A 26,868-nucleotide genomic window follows, 5' to 3' on the forward strand; every position below is an offset into this window, starting at 1 on the left:
CTGAAGTGGATGACCAGATTTCCCCACGTTAAACTCCATTTGAGTTTTTTTTGCCCAGACACAACGTTCTTATCGCAATGTACCTTTTCCACCTATTTTTGTATCATTGACAACTTTGGAATTCTTGCATTTTATTTCCTCCTTCAGGGCATTAATGGATATAGTGAACAATTGAGGGCCAAGAACCAATCATTTGGGCACACTGGTTACATCCCAGCAATCTGAATGGAACCTATTGTTTTACTTCACTTTGTGACAACCAGTTTTCATCCATGTTGACCCACTTTCCACTAGTGCCTTTACTCCTAATTTATGGATCAGCTTATGTGGCATTATATCAAATGCCATTTGTTAATTATATGCATGACATCTACAGGTTACCCTCATTCAATTTCCAACCTTTCATAAAGCCGTGTTGACCTAGTTTGATAGTATTCAGTTTATTTCCTCTGGTTTTTGTCTCTAGCATGTTACAAACAATAGATGTTATACTCACTAACCTACAGTTCCCTGCCTTCTATCTTTTCTCAAATATGGGAGTCACATTGGCTGTCCTTCAATTTTCCCCTATCCTCCTGGAGTTCAAGTTTTGAAAAAATTCAGCCAGTGGGTCCACTTCGTCCCTAATACTTGGATGCAAAGAATTTAAATAAGACTGCTTTGGCGTTATAAGAAAGAAAGAGCAGGACACTTACTAGATTGGACAAAATAGATATACGGAGGACGTTCTCTAACTGTGGTATCGTAAAACATCTTAAAATGGTTTGGTCATTCACAATGGATTCTGAGAAATTCTTCACTCTGCTGTTGGAATTTTTTTATCCAAAAGAGCTTGGTATACTTAAGCCAGATCCATAGGTGAATCAAGGCATGATGGTTATTGCTCTTTAAGAAATGCTGAGGTGAATGTTCATGAAGTCAACAATAATGCAGGCTCCAGTGGTCAATTGATCCTTGTCTGTTTATTATATCTTTAATAATTTTTTTGATAAAGTTTTTTTGGAACACCAGTGGTTTGTTAAATTTGGCAGATAAAATTGGAATGGTTTATGACCCCCATCTTCTCTTTCCATAGCTACCTATGCTGCAGCTGTGCTGTTCCGTATGTCTGAAGACAAACCACAAGATTATAAGAAGCGTCTGTCAGTTGAGCTTACGAGCTCTCTGTTTAGAACTGAGCCCATGGCTTGGAATGAGGTAAGGTTACCAGGGTTAACTGGCCATGCTACACAAGCTCACTTTTTGAATGCTAACTTAGCATTTTTAAAAACAACAGGTTAATATTGTGCAGGTTTACATTTTCCCATTGTTCCTTCAGGGGAAAATCAACAAGTGTTTGGAAGGTTATCTGCAATAGCAAATATAATGTTTCTTACAACTTTGTTCAAACAGACTGGAGATCTTGGAATTGACATGGGAAGCCAGGGGGAGCCTCTTGGATACCGTCCAGATGGTACGTTTGCTTTTAGCTATAGACTCGCTTCCAAAAAGAGCAAACAGAAATGATTAAGGTATTCAAACAAATGAATATATAGGTGTATAAGATGATGAGAGGCATTGATCGTGCGGATAGTCAGAGGCTTTTTCCCAGGGCTGAAATGGTTAGCACAAGAGGGCACCGTTTTAAGGTGCTTGGAAGTAGGTATAGAGGAGATGTCGGGTAAGTTTTTTTACACAGTGGTGAGTGCGTGGAATGGGCTGCCGGCTATGGTGTGGAGGTGGATATGATAGGGTCTTTTAAGAGACTCCTGGACAGGTAAATGGAACTCAGAAAAATAGGGGGCTTATGGGTAACCTTAGGTAATTTCTAAGGCAAGGACATGTTTGGCACAGCTTTGTGCGCCAAAGGGCTTGTATTGTGCTGTAGGTTTTCTGTGTTTAATTGAAACTGAGCATATTGCTATAGCTTTCCATCACATTGGTCCCTGATTACCTATCTGGGTGAATTGTAAGCTTACTTTTGAAATTATCTGATTTGTAATTCAGTGTTGATGTTGGGTGAATTTAGAAATTAGACCTTGTCCTTTTAGAGCTATCCCCTTCATAATGTGTTTTCGTTTACCCTACCTCACATTTCTCTATATTAACCTTTTCTGTGCATCTGCCCATGTTTGCCTGTCTTTTACTATCCTGCTTCAGTTTAGCACCATCCTCTTTGCAGTTCACAAGTATTAAGTTTGGTGTCTACAAATATAGAATTGTGATTTTTTTTATTGTCTGACTCATGTGGATTAAAAAATCTGGACACAATCCCTTTGGGAATGCTGTTGTTATCTTTATTCTGAAAAGTAACTTCATGGCCCTCTGCTCCCAAATTAGCTGGGGTGCATTTTAGAAACTCTTCATTGTGCTGCTAAATTTTTGCACTTTTCTATGCATCTCCCTACATCTTTGCTCTCTTGAATTTGTTGGTCACCTGTAGGATACACCCAGCTGTTGTTGCTCTGTCCCTTGGCCCATGTCACCATTCTCCAACACTAATCTTAATCAGCCATGCTTCTACTTTTCTGTATCCTCCACTGGTGTTGTGTTAGCAACAGTGTGTGTATGCAGAAGTGAGAGGAAAGGTTGCTCAGCTTAGAGAATGTAGCCTTGGTCTTGTCTTGGCAGAAGTGTTGGGAGGTAGGGAAATGTTTTCTCCACGTGATGTATTTATTGTCTCATTTGTTCTGTGCCCTTTTTTTTTTGCCACCTTACCCCGTCCACTTTCTTAAACCCTTTCACGAATGTAGATCCTAGTTTTCGTTCTTACCACCCAGGCGGCTATGGACAGGATACCATGGGCATTGATCCGATGATGGAACATGACATGAGTGGTCACCATCCTGGTGCTGAGTACCCAGTCGATGGGCTCCCAGACCTTGGACATGCCCAGGACTTGATGGATGGGCTTCCTCCCGGTGACAGTAATCAGCTGGCCTGGTTTGATACAGACTTGTAAATATAACCTGCATTATAGGTATGGCAATCATTTAAAGGTATGGGAAGATATCACCTTTACTATTTGGGTTTGCAACTTACAACTCCATTTAAATCTGTCAACTTTTTCTATTTGTAGTCACATAACTTCTTTTCTTCTTTCTGCAGTTGAATGAACTTGCATTGTGATTGGCCTGTAGAATTGCTGAGAGGGCTCGAGGGGTGGGCTGGTATCTCAGAAAGTGCCTGACACTAACAAAGCTCAGTTTCCTATGGGAACAGTCAATTGTTCTGGTCCTTGTATCAAAGCGGTTTGGAAATGGCTGCCTACTTCTAAAGAATGCTCAAGATTGGAACAAGAGATGGAACATTAAAAACTCTAGCCTTGCCTGTTAATTATTTTTATTATTTTTTTAAATCTCTGTAATTGTACTGATGTAGCTTGCTTTGAAGTAGAGTAGACCAGTAAATGATATTTTTTAAACATAGTCTCGTAGTCTTAAGTTATAGTGGCATTGCAATAGCCGTTCTGATTTTTAAAATCTGAAGTAATTGTGTAGAGCACTAATTCATTCATAATAGATTTAATTGTACTCTGAAGTGTAACACTGTGTAGCTTTTTGTATAAAAATGTGAAATTAGATAAAAGTCCACTCTTAATACGAGCAGGTGAGATGGCGTGTTTGATCAATATTGCTTTATACTAGGGATTTTCAGGAGGGTTTAAGTAGAACTGTCATTTGGCAATGGTTGTTATAGTTTAATGAGAGGACACTCTTCCACCCACCCCTTCTGAGTTATTGTATTCTGCAACACAGATGCTTCATGGAAAAATGCGATTGTAGAAACAATTAAACTGGACTGATTTCATTTTTGTGTGAGTGGCTTAATTACTAGAGCACCAATATTAAGTTTATATGCAGTTTAAGGAACTTTGTCTCTTACATAATTTTATGTATAAGTTGATAAAATAAAAATGGTTGGAATTTGCTATCGTCTGTCTTCCTGGTGTTTATTTGTACACAATGTATTCGTCATCTTTGACATTGACAGCTGCTCCTTAATATGTGCAAAACTAAAGTTCATCTTCACTTCACTCCAAGTGCCCGCAGCAGTTCCAGTACAGGCATTTGAGTCAAATATTGATCATCCCTTTACCTCTCAAGGGGTATTCTTTCCTGTGTGAGTTATTTGCATCCAACTTTTAAACCTGGAACGTGAGATATCTTTGACATTGGCAACAGTTTGCTGCAAATCAATTTTTTTTTTATTGCCACGTCTACAGTGAAAAACTTTTACGTGCTATGCAGATTGTTCCATTACTACAATGTATTGAGGTACTACAAGGGAAAATAATAACAGATTGCAGGATAGTGTTAAGATAAGATATAGAAGCAGAATTAGGCCTATCGAGTCTGCTCTGCCATTTCATCATAGCTGATCGAATTTTCCCCTCAACCCCAATCTCTTGTATCCCTTATTGTCCTGACCAATCAAGAATCTATCAACTTCTGCCTTAAATATCCATGAAGACCTTGTCTCAGGATGGGTGAGGTCTTTGATTAGGGTGGCTGCTTTACTGAGGCAGTGAAGTGGAAACAGTCCATGGAGGGGAAGCTGGTTTCCGTGATACCTGATTGAATTTGTTGAGGATGTGACTAAACACATTGAAGGTAAAGCAGTAGATGCAGTGTATATGGATTTCAGAAGGTATTTGACAAGGTACCCCATGCAAGGCTTATTGAGAAAGTAAGGAGGCATGGGATCCAAGGGGTCCTTGCTTTGTGGATCCAGAATTGGCTTGCACACAGAAGGCAGAGTGGTTGTAGATGGGTCATATTCTGCATGGAGGGTGGTGACCAGTGGTGTGCCTCTGGGATCCCTTTCTGATTTTTATAAATGACCTGGATGAGGAAGTGGAGGGATGGGCACAATACAGGCCCTTTGGCCCACAATGTTGTGCCAGCCCTTAAACCCTGCCTACCATATAACCCCCACTTTAAATTCCTCCATATACCTGTCTAGTAATCGCTTAAATTTCACTAGTTTATCTGCCTCCACCACTGACTCGGGCAGTGCATTCCATGCACCAACCACACTGAGTAAAAAAACCTTCCTCTAATATCCCCCTTGATCTTCCCACCCCTTACCTTAAAGCCATGTCCTCTTGTACTGAGCAGTGGTTCCCTGGGGAAGAGGCGCTGGCTGTCCACTCTATTCTTAATATCTTGTCTTCTCTCATCCTGCTCTCCAAAGAGTAAAGCCCTAGCTCCCTTAATCTCTGATCATAATAGATAGATAGATAGATACTTTATTCATCCCCATGGGGAAATTCAACATTTTTTCCAATGTCCCATACACTTGTTGTAGCAAAAACTCATTACATACAATACTTAACTCAGTAATAATATGATATGCATCTAAATCACTAACTCAAAAAGCATTAATAATAGCTTTAAAAAAAGTTCTTAAGTCCTGGCAGTTGAATTGTAAAGCCTAATGGCATTGGGGAGTATTGACCTCTTCATCCTGTCTGAGGATACTCTCTAAACCAGGCTGCATCCTGGTAAATCTCTGTACCCTTTCCAATGCTTCCACATCCTTCCTATAGTGAGGTGACCAGAACTGGATACAGTACTCCCAAGTGTGCCCTAACCAGAGTTTTATAGAGCTGCATCATTACCTCACGACTCTTAAACTCTATCCCTCGACTAATGAAAGCTAACACCCCATAAGAAGAGACCAGATAGGCTGGGACTTTTCCCTGGATCAAAGGAAGCAGAGGGATGATCCTATAGCGATTTAAAAAAAGGAGCATGGATAAGGTACCCTTCCCCAGGGTATGGGAGTCTAAAACTAAAGAGCGTAGGTCTAAAGAAGGGGTTCTCATTCTTCTTTTGTCATGGGCCAATGCCGTCAAGCAATCCAAGGTGAGGGGAAGGATTTGAAATGGCAGGTTTCACAAGCAGAGGGTAGTGAGAATATGGAATAAGCTGACAGGAAGTGGTAGAGATGAGTACAAAAACCATATTTGAAAGGCATTTGGTGGACAAATAAATGGATAGGAAAGGTTAATAGGGTTATGAGGCAACTGGGACTTACTCAGGAAGACATTGTTTGGCATAGGTGATTTGGACTGAAGGGCCTGCTTCTCTACTGTATGAATCTAAGAGTATGATACAGCCACAGCCAATTGCAGTCCCAACAAAATATCAAATAATAGTTGATTATATAATAAGAACATGTAAGGAAGGTACATATAGACAATAGGTGCAGAAGTAGACCATTCAGCCCTTCAAGCCTGCACCGCCATTTTGAGATCATGGCTGACCAACTACAATCAATACCTGGTTCCTGCCTTGTCCCCATATCCCTTGATTCCCCTATCCATAAGATACCTATCTAGCTCCTTGAAAGCATCCAGAGAATTGGCCTCCACTACCTTCCGAGGCAGTGCATTCCAGACCCCCACAACTCTCTGGGAGAAGAAGTTTTTCCTTAAATCTGTCCTAAATGACCTGCCCCTTATTCTCAAACCATGCCCTCTGGTACTGGACTCTCCCAGCATCTGGAACATATTTCCTGCCTATATCTTGTCCAATCCCTTAATAATCTTATATGTTTCAATCAGATCCCCTCTCAATCTCCTTAATTCCAGCGTGTACAAGCCCAGTCTCTCTAACCTCTCTGCGTAAGACAGTCCAGACATCCCAGGAATTAACCTCGTGAATCTACGCTGCACTTCCTCTACAGCCAGGATGTCCTTCCTTAACCCTGGAGACCAAAACTGTACACAGTACTCCAGGTGTGGTCTCACCAGGGCTCTGTACAAATGCAAGAGGATTTCCTTGCTCTTGTACTCAATTCCCTTTGTAATAAAGGCCAACATTCCATTAGCCTTCACTGCCTGCTGCACTTGCTCATTCACCTTCAGTGACTGATGAACAAGGACTCCTAGATCTCTGTGTATTTCTCCCTTACCTAACTCTACACCGTTCAGATAATAATCTGCCTTCCTGTTCTTACTCCCAAAGTGGATAACCTCACTTATTCACATTAAACACCATCTGCCAAGTATCTGCCCACTCACCCAGCCTATCCAAGTTGCCCTGAATTCTCCTAACACCCGCATCACATGTCACCCTGCCACCCAACTTAGTATCATCAGCAAATTTGCTGATGTTATTTTCAATGCCTTATCCAAATCGTTGACATAAATTGTAAATAGCTGTGGTCCCAATACCAAACCCTGTGGCACCCCACTAGTCATCACCTGCCATTCCGAGAAACGCCCATTCACCGCTACCCTTTGCTTTCTATCTGCCAACTAGTTTTCTATCCATGTCAATGTCTTCCCCCCGATGCCCTGAGCTTTGATTTTACCCACCAATCCCCTATGTGGGACCTTATCAAATGCCTTCTGAAAATCGAGGTACACTACATCCACTGGATCTCCCCCGTCTAACTTCCTGGTTACATCCTCGAAAAATTCCAACAGATTAGTCAAGCATGATTTACCCTTGGTAAATCCATGCTGGCTCGGCCCAATCCTATCACTGCTATCTAGATATGCCACTATTTCGTCCTTAATAATGGACTCTAGCATCTTCCCCACCACCGATGTCAGGCTGACAAGAAAGGAGAGAACTATCGACCTAAGAAGTGGGATAACATTAGCCATTCTCCAATCCTCAGGAACTGATCCTGAATCTAAGGAACATTGGAAAATGATTACCAATGCATCTGCAATTTCCAGGGCCACCTCCTTTAGTACCCGAGGATGCAGACCATCTGGACCTGGGGATTTGTCAGCCTTCAGTCCCATCAGTCTTCTCATCACTGTTTCCTTCCTAATGTCAATCTGTTTCATTTCCTCTGTTACCCTATGTCCTTGGCCCATCCATACATCTGGGAGATTGCTTGTGTCTTCCTTAGTGAAAACAGATCTAAAGTACTCATTAAATTCTTCTGCCATTTCTCTGTTTCCCATAACAATTTCACCCAATTCATTCTTCAAGGGCCCAACATTGTTCTTAACTATCTTCTTTCTCTTCACATACCTAAAAAAGCTTTTGCTATCTTCCTTTATATTCCTGGCTAGCTTGCGTTCGTACCTCATTTTTTCTCCCTGTATTGCCTTTTTAGTTAAGTTCTGTTGTTCCTTAAAAACTTCCCAATCATCCGTCCTCCCACTCACCTTAGCTGTCATACTTCCTTTTTTTTAATGCTATGCAATCTCTGACTTCCTTTGTCAACCACTGTCAACTTTTTTCCTTCTTCCAAAGTGACTGGCTCCCTGCTTACTGAGGGCCCCATGTTGTCTTGGGTGGGCTGACGTTATAGTTGAGATGGATCCTTTGATGTCACAGACACCCCAGAATAGATCACGGGCTACACAGCACATGTGAGACCCGTCAGACTATTTCAGGGAAACAAAGCCAGATAGGGCATCTTTAGACCAGGACAATTAGTACACTGGACAGGCTGGAATTGTGGTATCTGCCTGGCTCTGAAAGGTTATATGGGGAAAGTAGAAATTGTTATTTTCAATTTATTTTACTTAAAATGATAAAGATTAAACAATAATGTTCCTGAAACACATATTTTCCGGACATACAGTGTATTGATGTTTGTTTCAGCAATGTGTTCTGGGAATAATATACTGATGAATGAATGGAATCCTAGGAGCTGCCAGCCTCTCAATGACTGAAGGATTGATTGGTTGAAATGGTTCAAAATCAATTTATAAGCTCCAGATCCAGAGCAGACAAAAAACTGACACACCAACAGCAATCAAATTAATACACATTTATTCTCTGCCAGAGATGCTAATGATTATCCATTTGCATTGGAAAAGAGAAGAACAAGATTTCAGTAAACTTTCATCCCCAAACAGAAATTCACAACTCTTTAAGTATCAAAACAATAGAAAGCTATTCCAGCAGAATGGAAGTCTCTGTTACAGACTGATGAAAGAGTACAAAAATAATTGTTGCGATATTTGCCTTTGGACAGTCACACTAAACATGCAAGAGACGTTCCAACATTTCTATTCTGCTGACTTCAAGCTTTACAAAATGCATATTAATGTATTTTGAGTATATTAATTAATTGTACTTAGTTGGCTAAATTTTAGCTTCAGTTGTATATTAATGATTTCAAAGAAGGTTGCAAGATGTTTTTGAGAAGGAATGTTTTTAATTACTTTTGGTACAGTACCTTTCCTCCAACTCTACTTCAGTTTACTTGAAGAAAACACGCTTGTTTTGGCTTTCCTTGAATCCATGACAAAACCAGTCAAAGAACAAGACATTGGAATGTAACTCTCCTCCATTAGGACGCTTCCAGTCCTGAGAGCTGTGAGTCCTGATTCTGGAGTAGTCAGTGGTCCTGCGGTGAGTGTGATAATGCTGATGGTACTTGGTGATTATGTGAACAGAGATCCTGGAGTAGGTCAATGGCTCAATGGCCAATGAGCCTCAGTATTTCAAAGGCTAACGATGCAATGGCAATATCGGTATGAGAACTGGGATAAGAACAAAGAAAATGCTGTCAGTGATTGAGACCACATCACACATGACAGAATTAAACAGGTTTGTAAAAATTAATCTGAAAATACAATGCTTTGGGTTTGTAGGGCAGCTGAATGACACATATGATCCTCTCTGTCTTACCTCTGAGACACCAGATAGATAGAAAGCAGACCAATTTTCTGGCTGGAGAGCACAGAAATAAGGGCCAGAGTCCAGAACATAAAAAAAAGTCTTGGAATTAAACTGGGGAACATTTGTACTCATGGGGTGGGTGAGATTAGTAAGTTGCTTTTATACACTGGAGTCTCAGAATCCTGCAGATAGTGGAAACCGCAGCGAAAAAAAGCTCGAACTCAGTAGATCAGGCAACATCAATATGGTGAGTTTGTCCAGCAGTTTTTCTACTCAGTCAATTGCTAACTTTAAACTGTGGCCTGACAGATCTTTGTTAAATAGAGCTACAATGTTTCATTCATAATGCCCACAGCAGTGAAATGAATTGCTTTATTGTACTTCCTTTCATTAGATATTCAATATGTTTATGAACTTGCTTTTCTTTCAGGAGCATGTAGATCTGAAAAACAGTTCATCTGTTTTTATCAATGGGTCTTTCTGTACCCAGTGTACAGCTTGGATGACCGACTCTGGCTGTGGAGTTGGGGATAGTGTTGCAGCTCGAGGGACTGCATGCTGCGAGGGAACAGGTGAACAGGCAACTTACTCCCTCTCTCTGCTCTGAGCAGGGGTTCACTGAGAGAGTGAGCAGAACCAAAAGCAAGCTCAGCTATACATGGAGGATGGGGACATAAAGAAACCAATGGTGATAAACGATTCTATCATCTGGTGGGTCAGACAAACACAGGAGACTGCAGGTGCTGGGATCCAGAGCATCATATGAAATTCTGAAGGAATTCAGCATTGAGCACCATCTCGGGGGAGTGTGAAGGAATTGTCAACATTTCAGGCAGAGACCCTACATCACATTTATGTGTGCACATGAATCACCATGGAATTTTGTATATGGGTTGTCTCCCTATTTAAGGAGGGATGTTGTGTAATAGAGATAAGGAAAATTGGGGATTATCCCATAAAGAAAGATTAAGCTGGCTGGGTTTGTACTCTCATGTGTTTAGCACAATGTGAAGTGAACTTACTGAAACATACAATATCCTTTAGGAAAAGTGAATAAAGTGGATGTGGTGATGAGGTTCCACTGGTAAGGTGTCTAGAACCAGGAAAACCAAATTCAAAAGGTTAGGCAGCAGGATAATGAGTGGAAAGATTCTCTCACCCAGAGTGTCATGGATCTTTGGAATGTTGTATCCAAGAGAGTTAGTTGCAGAGGCTCAGTCACTGAGCATTCAATCAGTAGATGTTAAGATATCAAGGGATATGGAATCACTACAGGAAGGTGGTATTGCAGTAGTTTTGTGCTGTGCATCTTTGAGTGCAGGGGTCTCTGAGTGTGGTCTTTGGTGAGTGAGGAGCTTCGGTGCAGAAGGCTCATAGCACTGACCTTTGGATTGGCAGTGTGTCATTGGTGGTAGTCTTGGTATTGGGTGCTTGGTATTTTCATGTTTATAGTTCAAATTGTGGGAACAGATTGGATTACCATTTCAAAGGGCCCTTCCTAAATTAAAAGCATTGCTCCAATTTGACCAGTTTGAATGGCAGGCTTTGGAACTCAAGTGCCCATTGCAGGTACCACAATGCCTCTGTGAGGCTGAAGTTTCCATGGAGGTGGTCACTCTTAAAGGCATTCCCAGAGGCAGATGTAGGAAGGAAAGAAAACCAACATTACAGCACTGTGGGTGGCTGAACTATATAAGGGGAAGGAGCAAGAGTACAGGAGACCAGCAGGGAGCCTTGATAATAAGGGGAGTAGACTTCTGTGAACGAAGGCTGATGGAACTTGGGTTATGGATGTCATAAAACAGTCCCGGGGAAGGGCAAACAACCGGATGTTGTGATCCACATTGGTACTGATGTCATCAGTGAAAAGAGAGATGAGGCCTGTGATGCGAGTTCAGAGAGCTGGGTCACAAATTATAGAGGGCCCGTAAGGCTACAACCTGTGGATTACATGTGTTAGTGGGTAAATATGAAAAAGAAGAGAGATGAATGTGTAGCCAAATAGGTTTGTGTAGGAGAAGGCTATAGATTTTTGTATTATCAGGAATGTCTCTGAGGGAGGTGGGACTTTTAGAAGCAGGATGGTTCTGTCTGAACTGGAATGGGTCCAATGTCCCCGTAGAAAGGTTTACAGAGTGTTTAAACTAATTTGGCAGATGAATAGGACAGAGGATGGACCTACAGCCAAATAAAGAAAGAAAATGGAATCAGTCCAGTAAGCAGAGCAGACATGGGCATATACCAAGCCTATAAAAAGTATACATCCCCCTTAGAAGTCTTCATGTTTTACAACTTTGAAAACCTTAGGATATTCTTAGAACACAGAAGACTGTGACAGAGGTATACAAAGTGAGGGGTGTAGATAGGGTAAATTCAGGCAGGCTTTTTCCACTGAGATTGGGTGCAACTACAACTAGAGGTCATGAGTTAAGGGAACATGAAGGGAAACTTCCTCACTCAGAGGGTTGTGAGAGTGTGGAATGAGCTGCCAGTGCAAGTAGTGCATGCGAATGCAATTTCAATGTTTAAAGGAAGTTTGGATAGGTACATGGATGGTAGGGGTATGGAGGGCTATGATGGTGCAGGTTGATGGAAGAAGGCAATTTAAATGGTTTGGTATGGATTAGCAAGGACCTGTTTCTGCACTATAATTTTCTATAACATTGAATCACAGTGAAATGAATTTGGCTTTTTTTATGCTATCAACAGAAAAAGACACTTTTGTGTCAAAATGAAAACAGATCTCTGCAAAGTGATCTAAATTACAAATATAAAACACAAAATAATTGATTACATAAGTACTTACGCTCTTTAATACGACACACCAAATCACCACTGGTGCAGTCATTTGGTTTTAGAAGTCACATGATTAGTTAAATGGAGATCTGTTTTTGGAGAACTGTGTGTGGTCAAGGTGTTTCAATTGATCGTAGTAAAAATACACCTGTATCTGGGAGGTCCAACTGACAGTTTCCTTACAAAACTATGACAACTATGGAGGAGTAACAAGCTTCAGTGGCTGAGATGGGAGAGACTGCGCACACAACAACTGTTGCCCGGGTGCTTCACCAGTCACAGCTTTATGGGAGAGTGGCAAAGAGAAAGCCACTGTTACAAAAAACTCACATGAAATCTTGGCTAGAGTTAACCTGAAGGCATGTGGGAGACCGAAGTCAGCTGGAAGAAGGTTCTATAGTCTGTTAAAACCAAAATTGAGCTTTTTGGCCATCAGACTAAATGTTATATTTGGCGTAAGCCAAGCACCACACATCATCAAAAGCACACCATCCCTACTGTGAAGCATGGTGGTGCTGCATCATGCTGTGGGAATGCTTCACTGCAGCAGGTCCAGGAAGCTTGTGAAGGTAGAGAGTAAAATAAATGCCACAAAATACAGGGGAAACCCTGATGCAATCTACAAGAAAACTGCGACATGGGAGAAGATTTGCTTTCTAGCAACACAATGAGTCTGAACATAAAGCCAAATCTACACAGGAATGGCTTAAAAACAACAAAGTTAATGTCCTGGAGCAGCCAAGTCAGAATCCAAACCTCAATCCAATTGAGAATTCATGGCTGCACTTGAAAAGGGCTGTTCACACATGATCCCTGTGCAATCTGACAGAGCTTGAGCAGTTTCGTAAAGAAGGATGGGGAAAAATTGTAGTGTCCGGATGGACAAAGCTGATAGAGACCCATCAATATGGACTCAAGGCTGCAATTGCTGCCAAAGGTGCATCTACTATATATTGATTTGAAGGGGTGAGTAATTATGCAATCAATTATTTTGTGTTTAATAATTGTAATAAATTTTGACTAATTTGTAGACATTTGTTTTCATTTTGACATGAAAGAGTCATTTCTGTTGATCAGATTCAAAAAAGCCAAATTAAAGCCACTGTGATTCAATGTTGTCAAACAATAAAACATGAAAACTCCCCAAGGGAGTGAATACTTTTTATAGGCACTGTAAGACATGTGTGAGGACTGGAAGGCTAAATTTATCCTTTTTGCAGCAGGAAGAGGAGGAGTGAAGTGCTTGTGAGGGCGCTGAGTGCTGGGAAGCAGCTGAGGTGAGCGTGCAGCGGGTACCTGGGACAGTGTGATCGAGAAACCGTTGCAGCAGGAAGAGGAGGAGTGAAGGGTTTGTGAGAGCGCTGAGTGCTGGGAAGCAGCTGAGGTGAGCGTGCAGCGGGTGATCGAGTGTGATCGAGAAACCGTTGCAGCAGGAAGAGGAGGAGTGAAGGGCTCGTGAGGTAATTGGCAGGGACAAATAAAAGGACGGGTAACTGAAGTGGAGCGGCTAGCGAGGAGCGGCCAGTGGTGTGAGTGGCTCAGGGTAGGAGTGGAGCTTTGAGGGTTTGGCTCGAGATGCTTCGGCGAGCAGAGGCTGAGGACGCTTGCTCCAAGTGAGGTAAGGCTGGGTAAGTTCCTTTAATTAATTTAAGGAGTAGGTAATGGAGGCAGCAGTTAGGGCAGTTGAGTGCTCCGTTTGCAGGATGTGGGAAGTCAGGGCGAGCACAATTGTCCCTGATGACTACACCTGCAAAAGGTGCATCCAGCTGCAGCTCCTGACAAACCGAGTTAGGGATCTGGAGCTGGATGAACTTTGGATCATTTGGGAGGCAGAGGCTGAAATAGACAGGAGTTTCAGGGAGATATTCACCCCTAAGAGTCAGGAGACAGGTAGTTGGGTGTCTGTCAGGAGAGGGAAGGGGAATAGACAGGAAGAGCACCCCTGTGGCCATTCCCATCAACAATAAGTATACCGTTTTGGATACTGTTGGTGGGGACGACCTACCAGGGACAAGTTGCAGTGGTTGGGTCTCTGGCACCGAGACTTGACCCTCAGCTCAGAAGGGAAGGAGGGAAAAGAGGAGAGCAGTAGTGATAGGGGATTTGATAGTTAGGGGGACAGATAAGAAGTTCTGTGGGAGAGATCGAGAATCCCGGATGGTCTGTTGCCTCCCTGGTGCCAGGGTCCGCAATATCTCAGATCGAATTCTCAGTATTCTCAAGAGGGAGGGTGAGCAGCCGGATGTTGTGGTCCATGTAGGGACCAATGACGTGGGTAGGAAGAGTGAGGAGGTCCTGAAAGGTGTGTTTAGGGAGCTAGGTGCAAAGTTGAAGGACAGGACCTCCAGGGTTGCAATCTCGGGATTGCTACCCATGCCACGTGCTAGTGAGGCTAGAAACAGGAAGATAATGCAGCTAAATACGTGGCTAAGGAGTTGGTGCAGGAGGGAGGGCTTCATGTTTCTGGACAATTGGGCCTTGTTCCAGGGCAGGTGGGACCTGTTCTGACAGGATGGTTTGCACCTGAACTGGAAGGGGACTAACATCCTTGCGGGAAGATTTGCTAGTGCTGCTCCGGGGGGGGGGGGGGGGGGGTTAAACTAGATTTGCAGGGGGAGGGGAACCAGAGTGTTAGAGCAGATGGTGAGGTAGAGGAGGATAAAGGTCATGTGAGGACTGCTTGTGTGGACAGAAATCAAAGGTTTGTATGTGATAGAAATGTTCTCAGGTGCCAAACTGAAGAGACTGGGGAAGAAGAGGTTGGCTCTCAAATAGAGAAAGATAGGAGACAGTGTGAGAGAGAGGACAGGCAGGTGATAGAGAAGGGACGTGCTCAGACCGAAGGTTTGAGATGTGTCTATTTTAACGCAAGAAGTGTTGTGAACTAAGCGGATGAGCTTAGAGCGTGGATCAGCACTTGGAGATATGATGTGGTGGCCATTACAGAGACTTGGATGGCTCAGGGACAGGAATGGTTACTTCAAGCGCCAGGTTTTAGATGTTTCAGAAAGGACAGGGATGGAGGCAAAAGAGGTGGGGGGCGTGGCACTGTTGATCAGAGATAGTGTCAAGGGTGCAGAAAAGGTGGATGCCTTAGAGGGATTGTCTATGGAGTCTCTGTGGGTGGAGGTTAGGAACAGGAAGGGGTCAATAACTTTACTGGATGTTTTTAAAGGCTGCCTTATAGTAACAGGGATATCGAGGAGCAGATGGGGAGAAAGATCCTGGAAAGGTGTAATAATAAGAGTTGTCATGACGGGAGATTTTAATTTCCCAAATATCGATTGACATCTCCCTAGAGCAAGGGGTTTAGATGGGGTGGAGTTTGTTAGGTGTGTTCAGAAAGGTTTCTTGACACAATATGTAGATAAGCCTACAAGAGGAGAGGCTGTACTTGATCTGGTATTGGGAAATGAACCTGGTCAGGTGTTAGATCTCTCAGTGGGAGAGCATTTTGGAGATAGTGATCATAATTCTATCTCCTTTACAATAGCATTGGAGAGAGATAGGAACAGACAAGTTAGAAAAGCATTTAATTGGAGTAAGGGGAATTGAGGCTATCAGGCAGGAAATTGGAGGCTTAAATTGGAAACAGACATTCTCAGGGAAAAGTATGGAGGAAATGTGGCAAGTATTCAGGGGATATTTGTATAGAGTTCTGTATAGGTACGTTCCAATGAGACAGGGAAGTTACGGTAGGGGACAGGAACTGTGGTGTACAAAGGCTGTAATAAATCTAGTCAAGAAGAAAAGAAAAGCTTACAAAAGGTTCAGAGAGCTGGGCAATGTTAGAGATCTAGAAGATTATAAGGCTACTAGGAAGGAGCTTAAGAATGGAATTAGGAGAGCCAGAAGGGGCCATGAGAAGGCCTTGGCGGGCAGAATTAAGGGAAAACCCAAGGCATTCTACAAGTATGTGAAGGGCAAGAGGATAAGACGTGAAAGAATAGGACCTATCAAGTGTGACAGTGGGAAAGTGTGTATGGAACCGGAGAAAATAGCAGAGGTACTTAATGAATACTTCAGTATTCACTATGGAAAAGGATCTTGGTGATTGTAGTGATGACTTTCAGCAGACTGAAAAGCTTGAGCATGTAGATATTAAGAAAGGATGTGCTGGAGCTTTTGGAAAGCATCAAGTTGGATAAGTCACCGGGACCAGATGAGATGTACCCCAGGCTACTGTGGGAGGTGAGGGAGGAGATTGCTGAGCCTCTGGCGATGATCTTTGCATCATCAGTGGGGACGGGAGAGGTTCCGGAGGATTGGAGGGTTGTGGATGTCGTTCCTTTATTCAAGAGAGGGAGTAGAGATAGCCCAGGAAATTATAGACCAGTGAGTCTTCAGTGGTTGGTAAGTTGCTGGAGAGGATCCTGAGATGCAGGATTTATTAACATTTGGAGAGGTATAATATGATTAGGAATAGCCAGCATGGCTTTGTCAAAGGCAGGTCAGGTCATATGAGCCTGATTGAATTTTTTGAGGATGTGACTAAACACATTGATGAAGGAAGAGCAGTAGATGTAGTGTATATGGATTTCAGCAAGGCATTTGATAAGGTACCCCATGCAAGACTTATTGAGAAAGTAAAGAGGCATGGGATCCAAGGGGACATTTCTTTGTGGATCCAGAACTGGCTTGCCCACAGAAGGCAAAGAGTGGTTGTAGACGGGTCATAAATGCATGGAGGTCAGTCACCAATGGAGTGCCTCAGGGATCTGTTCTGGGACCCCTGCTCTTCATGATTTTTATAAATGATCTGGATGAGGAAGTGGAGGGATGGGTTAGTAAGTTTGCTGATGGCACAAAGGTTGGGGGTGTTGTGGATAGTGTGGAGGGCTGTCAGAGTTTACAGCGGGACATTGATAGGATGCAAAACTGGACTGAGAAGTGGCAGATGGAGTTCAGCCCAGATAAGTGTGAAGTGGTTCATTTTGGTAGGTCAAATATGATGGCAGAATATAGTATTAATGGTAAGACTCTTGTCAGTGTGGAGGATCAGAGGGATTTTGGGGTCCGAGTCCATAGGATACTCAAAGCAGCTGCGCAGGTTGACTCTGCGGTTAAGAAGGCATATGGTGTATTGACCTTCATCAATTGTGGCATTTAGGAGCTGAGAGGTAATGTTGCAGCTATATAGGACCCTGGTCAGACCCCACTTGGAGCACTGTGCTCAGTTCTGGTTGCCTCACTACAGGAAGGACATGGAAGCCATAGAAAGGGTGCAGAGGAGATTTACAAGGATACTGCCTGGTTTGGGGAGCATGTCTTATGAAGATAGGTTGAGTGAATTTGGCCTTTTCTCCTTGGAGCGACAGAGGATGAGAGGTGACCTGATAGAGGTGTATAAGATGTTGAGAGGCATTGATTGTGTGGATAGTCAGAGGCTTTTTCCCAGGGCTGAAATGGTTGCCACAAGAGGGCACAGGTTTAAGGTGCTGGGGGGTAGATACAGAGGAGATGACAGGGGTAAGTTTTTTACTCAGAGAGTGGTGAGTGAGTGGAATGGGCTGCTGGCAAAGGTGGTGGAGGCAGTTACTATAGGGTCTTTTAAGAGACTTTTGGATAGGTACGTGGAGCTTAGTAAAATAGAAGGCTATAGGTAAGCCTAGCAGTTTCTAAGGTAGGGACATGTTTGGCACAGGTTTGTGGGCTGAAGGGCCTGTATTGCGCTGTAGGTTTTCTATGTTTCTTATTAACACATGGAGTCTGACTACTAAGGTTAAAAAACAAAGTATTGATCAGTGGGAATTTGAAATGTGTGCAATTACTCTGATGTAGTTAAAAGAAGGGTGTTATTGTTTCAGCAGTAACATGCTGGGTGAGGAAGGGCTATAAGAGAGGAGTACAGAGTCCAGTACTGCAGTAATGAGGAAGGGTGTTGTCAAAGTTTCTTCAAACGGGCGAATTTGAAATGTAAAAGGTTCAGAAGGAATTTATGTGCATTCAGAAAAGTCTTTTGAACCAGTACAAATATCAACCATGACTTTCTTGGATAAGAAAGCTTTACTCCTGTGTGGAGAGAGTTCTTTAAGTGACAAGCATGTGGCTGGAAATGTTGCAGTAGCTCAGTTGAAGTGGAATGCATGACTGATGTCACTGCAGCAAAGCTGTGGTGTGAATCTGTGCTTTGTGATTGGTGTGGGCTCCAGCTGCAGAAGATCTTTAATGAAGGTAAAGAGTGATCTGATTTCTCTGTTGCTGGAGGGGCTCCTGATGTCACTCAGCTACCACTCCAGGGCAAATTTGCCCCAAATCATCACCTGATCCAAAGTGGCTGCTCCATGCATGGAGGTCATGCTATAAGGTTCACGCTAGTGCACTTGATGCATTATTGCTCATAGCTAGGAACTACACTTGCAGTGTGCTTCATCGCAGATTTATAAATCTAGCCACACGCAGATGTACAATGCCGCTTCAATGTACAGCATTACAGAATATACAGAATAATAGTACAGCACAGAAAACCAGGGACTTTTTCCAAGGGCAGAAATGGCAAATATGAGGGGGAATAATATCAAGCTGATTGGAGGAAAGTACGGGGGGGGGGGGGGGGGGGTGATGTTAGAGTTAAGTTTTTTTTTACACAGCGATAAATGCATGAAATGCCCTGCTAAGGGTGGTGGTAGAGACAGATACATTAGGGAAATTCAAGAAATGCTTAGATAGGTATATGGATGACAGAAACATGGCTATATAGGAGGGAAAGGTTAGATTGATTTTAGAGTAGCTTTTAAGGTTGGCCCAGTATTGTGTACTAAACTGTAGTGTTTTACCTTTAGTGGTCATTTTATTAGATACCATTAGACCAAGGAGAAGAATTAATCCATTCGGCCAATTGAGTCTGGTCCACAATTTCGTAATGGCTGACATATTATCTCTTTGATTTTCCTGCCTTCTCCCCATAATCTTGCACACCCTCATTAATCAAGAACCAACCAACCTTGCCTTGGATATACCAAAAGACTTGCCTTTCACAGATATCTGTGGCAAAAAATTCCACGGATTCACCACCTATAGCTAAAGAATTTTTTCCTTACCTCTAAATGGATGATCCTCAATTCTGAGGCTGGGCCATCTAGTCCTAGACTCCCCCACTACAGGAAACATACTCTCCACATCCACTCTATCCAGACCCTTCAATATTTGATAGGTTTTAATGTGTTTTTCCCTCAATTCTTCTAAACTCCACTTTGTACAGGCCCAGAGCCATCAAATGCTCCTCATAACCCTTTGTTAACCCTTTTATTCCTGGCATCATTCACATGAACACGGGAAAATCTGCAGATGCTGGAAATAAAATGAGCAACACACACAAAATGCTGGTGGAACGCAGCAGGCCAGGCAGCATCTATAGGAAGAAGTACAGTCGACGTTTTGGGCTGAGACCCTTCATCAGGACAAACTGAAAGAAAAGATAGTAAGAGATTTGAAGGTGGGAGGGGGAGGGGGAAATCCAAAATGATAGGAGTAGACCGAAGGGGGTGGGATGAAGCTAAGAGCTGGAAAGGTGATTGGCAAAAGGGATACACAGCTGGAGAAGGGAAAGGATCATGGGACGGGAGGCCTAGGGAGAAAGAAAGGGGGAGGAGAGCACCAGAGGGAGATGGAGAATAGGCAAAGAGTGATGGGCAGAGAGGCAGAGAGAGAAAAAAAAGGAGGGGGAGGGAATAATAAGTAAATAAGGGATGGGGTAATAAGGGGAGGAAGGGCATTAATGGAAGTTAGAGAAATCAAAGTTCATGCCATCAGGTTGGAGGCTAACCAGATGGAATATAAGGTGTTCCTTCAACCTGACTGTGGCTTCATCTTGACAGTAGAGGAGGCCACGGATAGACATATCAGAATGGGAATGGGACGTGGAATTAAAATGTGTGGCCACTGGGAGATCCTGCTTTCTCTGGCGGACAGAGCATAGGTGTCAACTTTCACTCTTCCCTCAAATTTACCTGGTCTATTTCTGACACCTCCTTCCCCTTTCTTGATCTTTCTGTCTCCATCTCTGGATACGGCTTATCTACTATAAGCCTACAGACTCTCACAGCTACCTGGACTATTCCTCTTCCCTCCCCGTCTCTTGCAAAAATGCTATCCCTTTCTCACAATTCCTCCGTCTCAGCCGCATCTGCTCTCAGGATGAGGCTTTTCATTCCAGGACGAAGGAGATGTCTTCCTTTTTTAAACAAAGGGGCTTCCCTTCGTCCACGATCAACTCTGCTCTCAAACACATCTCTCCCATTTCCCGCACATCTGCCCTCACCCCATCCGCCCACCACCCCACTTGGGATAGGGTTCCCCTTGTCCTTACCTACCACCCCCCCAGCCTCCAGGTCCAACGTATAATTCTCCGTAACTTCTGCCACCTACAACGGGATCCCACTACCAAACACATCTTTCCCTCTCCCCCTTTCTGCTTTCCACAGGGATCGCTCCCTACATGACTCCCTTGTCCATTGGTCCCCCCCCATCCCTTCCCACCGATTTCCCTCCTGGCACTTATCCTTGTAAACGGAACAAGTGCTACACCTGCCCTTACAATTCCTCCCTCACCACCATTCAGGGCCCCAGACAGTCCTTCCAGGTGAGGCGACACTTCACCTGTGAGTTAGCTGGTGTGGTATACTGCGTCCGGTGCTCCCGGTGTGGCCTTTTATATATTGGTGAGACCTGACGCAGACTGGGAGACCGTTTCGCTGAACACCTACGCTCGGTCCGCCAGAGAAAGCAGGATCTCCCAGTGGCCACACATTTTAATTCCATGTCCCATTCCCATTCTGATATGTCTATCCATGGCCTCCTCTACTGTCAAGATGAAGCCACACTCAGGTTGGAGGAACAACACCTTATATACCGGCTGGGTAGCCTCCAACCTGATAGCATGAACATTGACTTCTCTAACTTCTGTTAATGCCCCTCTTCCCTTCTTAACCCATCCCTTATTTATTTATTTACCCCCCCTTTTTTCTCTCTCTACCCATTTCACAATCACTCCCTGCTTGCTTTCTATCTCCCTCTGGTGCTCCCCTCCCCCTTTCTTTCTCCCTAGGCCTCCCGTCCCATGATCCTTTCCCTTCTCCAGCTCTGTATCCCTTTTACCAATCACCTTTCCAGCTCTTAGCTTCATCCCACCCCCTCCTGTCTTTTCCTATCATTTCGGATTTCCCCCTCCCCCTCCTACTTTCAAATCTCTTACTATCTTTTCTTTCAGTTAGTCCTGACGAAGGGTCTTGGCCCGAAATGTCGACAGTGCTTCTCCTTATAGATGCTGCCTGGCCTGCTGCGTTCCACCAGCATTTTGTGTGTGTTGATCATTCTCATGAACCTCCTCGGGACTTTCTCCAATGCCAGCACACCCTTTCTTACATAAGGGATCCAAATCTGCTCACAGTACTCTAAGTGTGGTCTGGCCAATATAAATCCTCAGTATTGTATTGTTACTTTTGTATTCTTGTCCTCTCAAAATAAATGCTAACATTTCATTTGCTTTCCTTAACACTGATTCAACCTGCAAGTTGAATCCTTAGAGAGTCCTGCATGAGAATTCCCAAGCCCTTTTGCACCTCTGAATTTTTAATTTTCTCCCCATTTATGTAATAGTCCATGCTTTTATTACTTCTGCCAAAGTGCATGACTTTTTTACATTATATTCCATCTGCTACTTCTTAGCCCATTCTCCCAATCTGTCTGTAAGTCCTTCTGCAGACACCTGGCTTACTCAACACTATCTGCCCTTCCACCTATCTTCCACAAACTTGCCATCAATTCCTTCATTCAGATCAGTGACATACTGTAGAAGCAGTCCTAACACCAACCACTGTGGTACACCACTTGTCACCAGCACCCAACCAAAAATGACCCCATTTATTCCAACACTTTGCCTCCTGCCAGTCAACCAACCCTCCATTGATGCTAGCATCTTTCTTATAATATCATGGCTCTTATCTTGTTAAGCTACCTCATGTGTAGTAAGTACCTTGTCAAAATCCAAACTATATCCACTGACTCTCCTTGTCTATCTTGCCTGCTGGTTCCTCAAAGAATTCCAACAGATTTGTCAGGCAAGATTTCCCCTTCGGAAAACCATGCTAACTTTTGCCCACCTTGTCATGTGATTCCAAGTACCCCGAAACCTTAATTATAGACTCCATCTTTCCAACCACTGAAGTCCAGCTAACTGGTCTATAATTTCCTTTCTTCTGTCTCCTTTCCTTCTTGAAGAGTGGAGTGACATTTGTAATTTTCCAGTCCTCACAAACTATTTCAGAATCTCGTCATTCTTAAAAGATCACTACGACGCTTTCACAATCTCTTCAGCCACCTTTCACAACCCTGGGGTGTCATCCATCAGGTCCAGGTGATTTACCTACCGTCAGACTTTTCAGCAGCACAAGCACCTTCTCCTTAGTAATAGCAATGACACTCACTTCTGACCCCTCACTCTCTCGCAGAGTGAAGACTGACACAAAATACCTATAATATGCAAACATGAGAAAATCTGCAGATGCAACACACACAAAATGCTGGGGAAACTCAGCAGACCAGGCAGTAGCAGGGTCTCAGCCTGAAATGTCGACAGGTTGCTCTTTTCTATGGATGCTGCCTGGCCTAATGAGTTTCTCTGGCATTCAGTGTGCGTTACTTGTTATATGCCCTCCCTTTTGCTCTTACAGAACAACATAAAACAACATAGAACAATACAGCACAGTACAGGCCCTTCAGCCCACAATGTTGTGCCGACTCTAAACAATGCCTCCCATATAACCCCCCCCACCTTAAATTCCTCCATATACCTGTCCAGTAGTTCCTTAAATTTCACTAGTGTATCTGCCTCCACCACTGACTCAGGCAGCGCATTCCACACACCAACCACTCTCTGAGTAAAAAACCTTCCTCTAATATCCCCCTTGATCTTCCCACCCCTTACCTTAAAGCCATGACCTCTTGTATTGAGCAGTGGTGCCCTGGGGAAGAGGCGCTGGCTGTCCACTCTGTCTATTCCTCTTATGTTGTCTTTGATTTCCCTTCTCAACCACGATAGCCTCATCCTCCGTTTAGAATAATTCTTCATCTTTCGGATGTATCTTTCCTGCGCCTTCCAAATTCCCCAGAAACACCAGCCATCGCTGTTCTGCCATCATCCCTGCTGTGTCCCCTTCCGATCAACTTTGGTCAGCTCCTCTCCCGTACCTCTGTAATCCACTTTACTCCACTGTTATACTAATACACCTGATTTTAACTTCTCCTTTTCAAATTGTAGGGTAAATTTTATCATATAATGATCACTGCCTCCTAAGGGTTCCTTTACCTTAAACTTCCTAATTATATCTGGGTCATTATATAATATAATTTGGAATTGCCATTCCCCTTGTGTGCTCAACCACAAGGTGCTCTAAAAAGTCATCTTGTAGCCATACTACAAATTCTGTCTCTTGGGATCCAGCACCAAATGGATTTTCCAACTGACTACAATTTTGCCTTACTATCTGCCTGTTCTTCATCACAGTCTGACTACATACTGCATCTACAGTCCTTGTATATCAACTGTCCCACCCTCAGCCCTATCACTCTGGTTCCATCCCTTACCAACTTAGTTTAAACCACCCCCATCAGCTCTAGCAAACCTGTCACACGGAAGGTAAGTTAGGAAGGTTCAAATAGACAATAGACAATAGGTGCAGAAGTAGACCATTCGGCCCTTCGAGCCTGCACCGCCATTTTGAGATCATGGCTGATCAATTACTATCAATACCTGGTTCCTGCCTTGTCCCCATATCCCTTGATTCCCCTATCCATAAGATACCTATCTAGCTCCTTCTTGAAAGCATCTAGAGAATTGGCCTCCACTGCCTTCCGAGGCAGTGCATTCCAGACCCCCACAACTCTCTGGGAGAAGAAGTTTTTCCTTAACTCTGTCCTAAATGACCTACCCCTTATTCTCAAACCATGCCCTCTGGTACTCTCCCAGCATCTGGAACATATTTCCTGCCTCTATCTTGTCCAATCCCTTAATAATCTTATATGTTTCAATCAGATCCCCTCTCAATCTCCTTAATTCCAGCGTGTACAAGCCCAGTCTCTCTAACCTCTCTGTGTAAGACAGTCCAGACATCCCAGGAATTAACCTCGTGAATCTACGCTGCACTTCCTCTACAGCCAGGATGTCCTTCCTTAACCCTGGAGACCAAAACTGTTCACAATACTCCAGGTGTGGTCTCACCAGGGCTCTGTACAAATGCAAAAGGATTTCCTTGCTCTTGTACTCAATTCCCTTTGTAATAAAGGCCTAATGATAGGTATTAATATTGAAGTAGTAAAATGGACTCAACAGTGGCTGGATAGGAGATGCCAGAGAGTAGTGGTGGATAACTGTTTGTCAGGTTGGAAGCCGGTGACTAATGGTGTGCCTCAGGGATCTGTACTGGGTCCAATGTTGTTTGTCATATACATTAATGATCTGGATCAAAATCGCAGCAAGAGGCGGAGAGGAAAGAGGTAAAACAAGCTCAGACAGAAGCTGTTTTTTAAAAAAAACTGATCGTGGCAAAGAGGCTAGACTGTGCAAGCACATTAAAGTCAGCCCATGTGGCAGCGGGAGAATTTCAATAGCGAGCAGAGGCTGAGGACGAGCTTTACTCCAGGTGAGGTAAGGCTGGGTAAGCTCCTTTAATTAATCTAATTAGATTAGGAGTAGGTGATGGAGGCAGCAGTTAGGGCAGTTGAGTGCTCCGTTTGCAGTACGTGGGAAGTCAGGGCGAGCACAATTGTCCCTGATGACTACACCTGCAAAAGGTACATCCAGCTGCAGCTCCTGACAAACTGTGTTAGGGATGTGGAGCTGGGGCTGGATGAACTTCAGATCATTCGGGAGGCAGAGGCAGAAATAGACAGGAGTTTCAGGGAGATAGTCACCCCTAAGAGTCAGGAGACAGGTAGTTGGGTGACTGTCAGGAGAGGGAAGGGGAATAGACAGGAAGAGCAGAGCACCCCTGTGGCCGTTCCCATCAACAATAAGTATACCGTTTTGGATATTGTTGGTGGGGATGGCCTACCAGGGACAAGTTGCAGTGGTTGGGTCTCTGGCACCAAGACTGGACACTCAGCTCAGAAGGGAAGGAGGGGAAAGAGGAGAGCAGTAGTGATAGGGGATTCGATAGTTAGGGGGACAGATAGGAGGTTCTGTGGAAGAGATCAAGAATTCCGGATGGTCTGTTGCCTCCCTGGTGCCAGGGTCCACGATATCTCGGATCGAGTTCTCAGTATTCTCAAGAGGGAGGGTGAGCAGCCGGATGTTGTGGTCCATGTAGGGACCAATGGCGTGGGTAGGAAGAGTGAGGAGGTCCTGAACGGTGAGTTTAGGGAGCTAGGTGCCAAGTTAAAGGACAGGACCTCCAGGATAGCAATCTCAGGATTGCTACCAGTGCCACGTGCAGGTGGGTTTAGAAATAGTAAGATAGTGCAGATCAACATGTGGCTGAAGACATGGTGCAGGAGGGAGGGCTGCAGATTTATAGATAATTGGGCAGTTTTCCAGGGAAGGTGGGACCTGTTCCGGCGGGATGGTTTACATCTGAACTGGAGGGGGACAAATATTCTTGCAGGTAGGTTTGCTAGAGAGGCTCCAGTGGATTTAAACTAGATATGAGGGGGGAGGGGCACCAGAGTGTAGGAACAGATGTATAGGAGAAGGAAGAAAAAGAAGACAGTAAAGTTCTTTGTACTGTTAGAGATAAACAGAGAGGAAGAGGTGGAGAAAATCTAAAATGGATTTATTTTAATGCTAGGAGCATTGTAAGAAAGGTGGATGAGCTTAGAGCATGGATTGATACCTGGAAATATGATGTTGTAGCTATTAGTGAAACATGGTTGCAGGAGGGGTGTGATTGGCAACTAAATATTCCTGGATTTCGTTGCTTCAGGTGTGATAGAATTGGAGGGACAAGAGGGGGAGGTGTTGCGTTGCTTGTCAGAGAAAATATTACAGCGGTACTCTGGCAGGATAGATTAGAAGGCTCGTCTAGGGAGGCTATTTGGTTGGAATTGAGGAATGCGAAAGGTGTAGTAACACTTATAGGGGTGTATTATAGACCACCTAATGGGGAGCAAGAATTGGAGGAGCAAATTTGCAAGGAGATAGAAGATATTTGTAGTTAGCACAGGGTTGTGATTGTGGGAGATTTTAATTTTCCACACATAGACTGGGAAGCCCATACTGTAAAAGGGATGGATGGGTTGGAGTTTGTAAAATGTGTGCAGGATAATTTTTTGCAGCAATACATAGAGGTACCAACTAGAGAAGGGGCAGTGTTGGATCTTCTGTTAGGGAATGAACTAGGTCAGGTGACGGAGGTATGTGTTGGGGAGCACTTCGGGTCCAGTGATCACAATGCCATTAGTTTCAATCTAATTATAGAGAAGGACAGGACTGGACCCAGGGGTTGAGATTTTTGATTGGAGGAAGGCTAACTTTGAGGAGATGCGAAAGGATTTA

The 26,868-nt window shown here is 43.7% G+C and overlaps 2 protein-coding genes across 7 annotated transcripts in view; one reads left to right on the plus strand and one right to left on the minus strand.

Annotated features, from left to right (window-relative positions):
* Nucleotides 1–3,910, plus strand: part of LOC140742181 (catenin beta-1) — a 45,946-nt gene extending 42,036 nt beyond the window's left edge. The window contains exons 13-16 of one of the 3 annotated variants that reach the window (XM_073072959.1): nucleotides 1,076–1,197; nucleotides 1,393–1,453; nucleotides 2,733–2,959; nucleotides 3,088–3,910. In XM_073072959.1, coding sequence (XP_072929060.1) covers nucleotides 1,076–1,197; nucleotides 1,393–1,453; nucleotides 2,733–2,941 — 392 coding nt within the window. In that variant the 3' untranslated portion in view covers nucleotides 2,942–2,959; nucleotides 3,088–3,910. Of the gene's footprint in view, nucleotides 1–1,075; nucleotides 1,198–1,392; nucleotides 1,454–2,732 lie in introns of all 3 variants that reach the window. The other 2 variants (XM_073072958.1, XM_073072960.1) reach the window with 2 other exon arrangements.
* Nucleotides 3,911–8,712: 4,802 nt separating this feature from the next.
* The window catches only part of ulk4 (unc-51 like kinase 4), a 730,951-nt gene continuing 712,795 nt past the window's right edge, over nucleotides 8,713–26,868 (minus strand). For all 4 annotated transcript variants that reach the window (XM_073072965.1, XM_073072962.1, XM_073072961.1 and 1 more), the window contains one exon: nucleotides 8,713–9,445. In XM_073072965.1, coding sequence (XP_072929066.1) covers nucleotides 9,382–9,445 — 64 coding nt within the window. In that variant the 3' untranslated portion in view covers nucleotides 8,713–9,381. The remainder of the gene's footprint in view (nucleotides 9,446–26,868) is intronic.

This window comes from Hemitrygon akajei, chromosome 20 (assembly GCF_048418815.1).
Source record: "Hemitrygon akajei chromosome 20, sHemAka1.3, whole genome shotgun sequence".
Taxonomy (NCBI): domain Eukaryota; kingdom Metazoa; phylum Chordata; class Chondrichthyes; order Myliobatiformes; family Dasyatidae; genus Hemitrygon; species Hemitrygon akajei.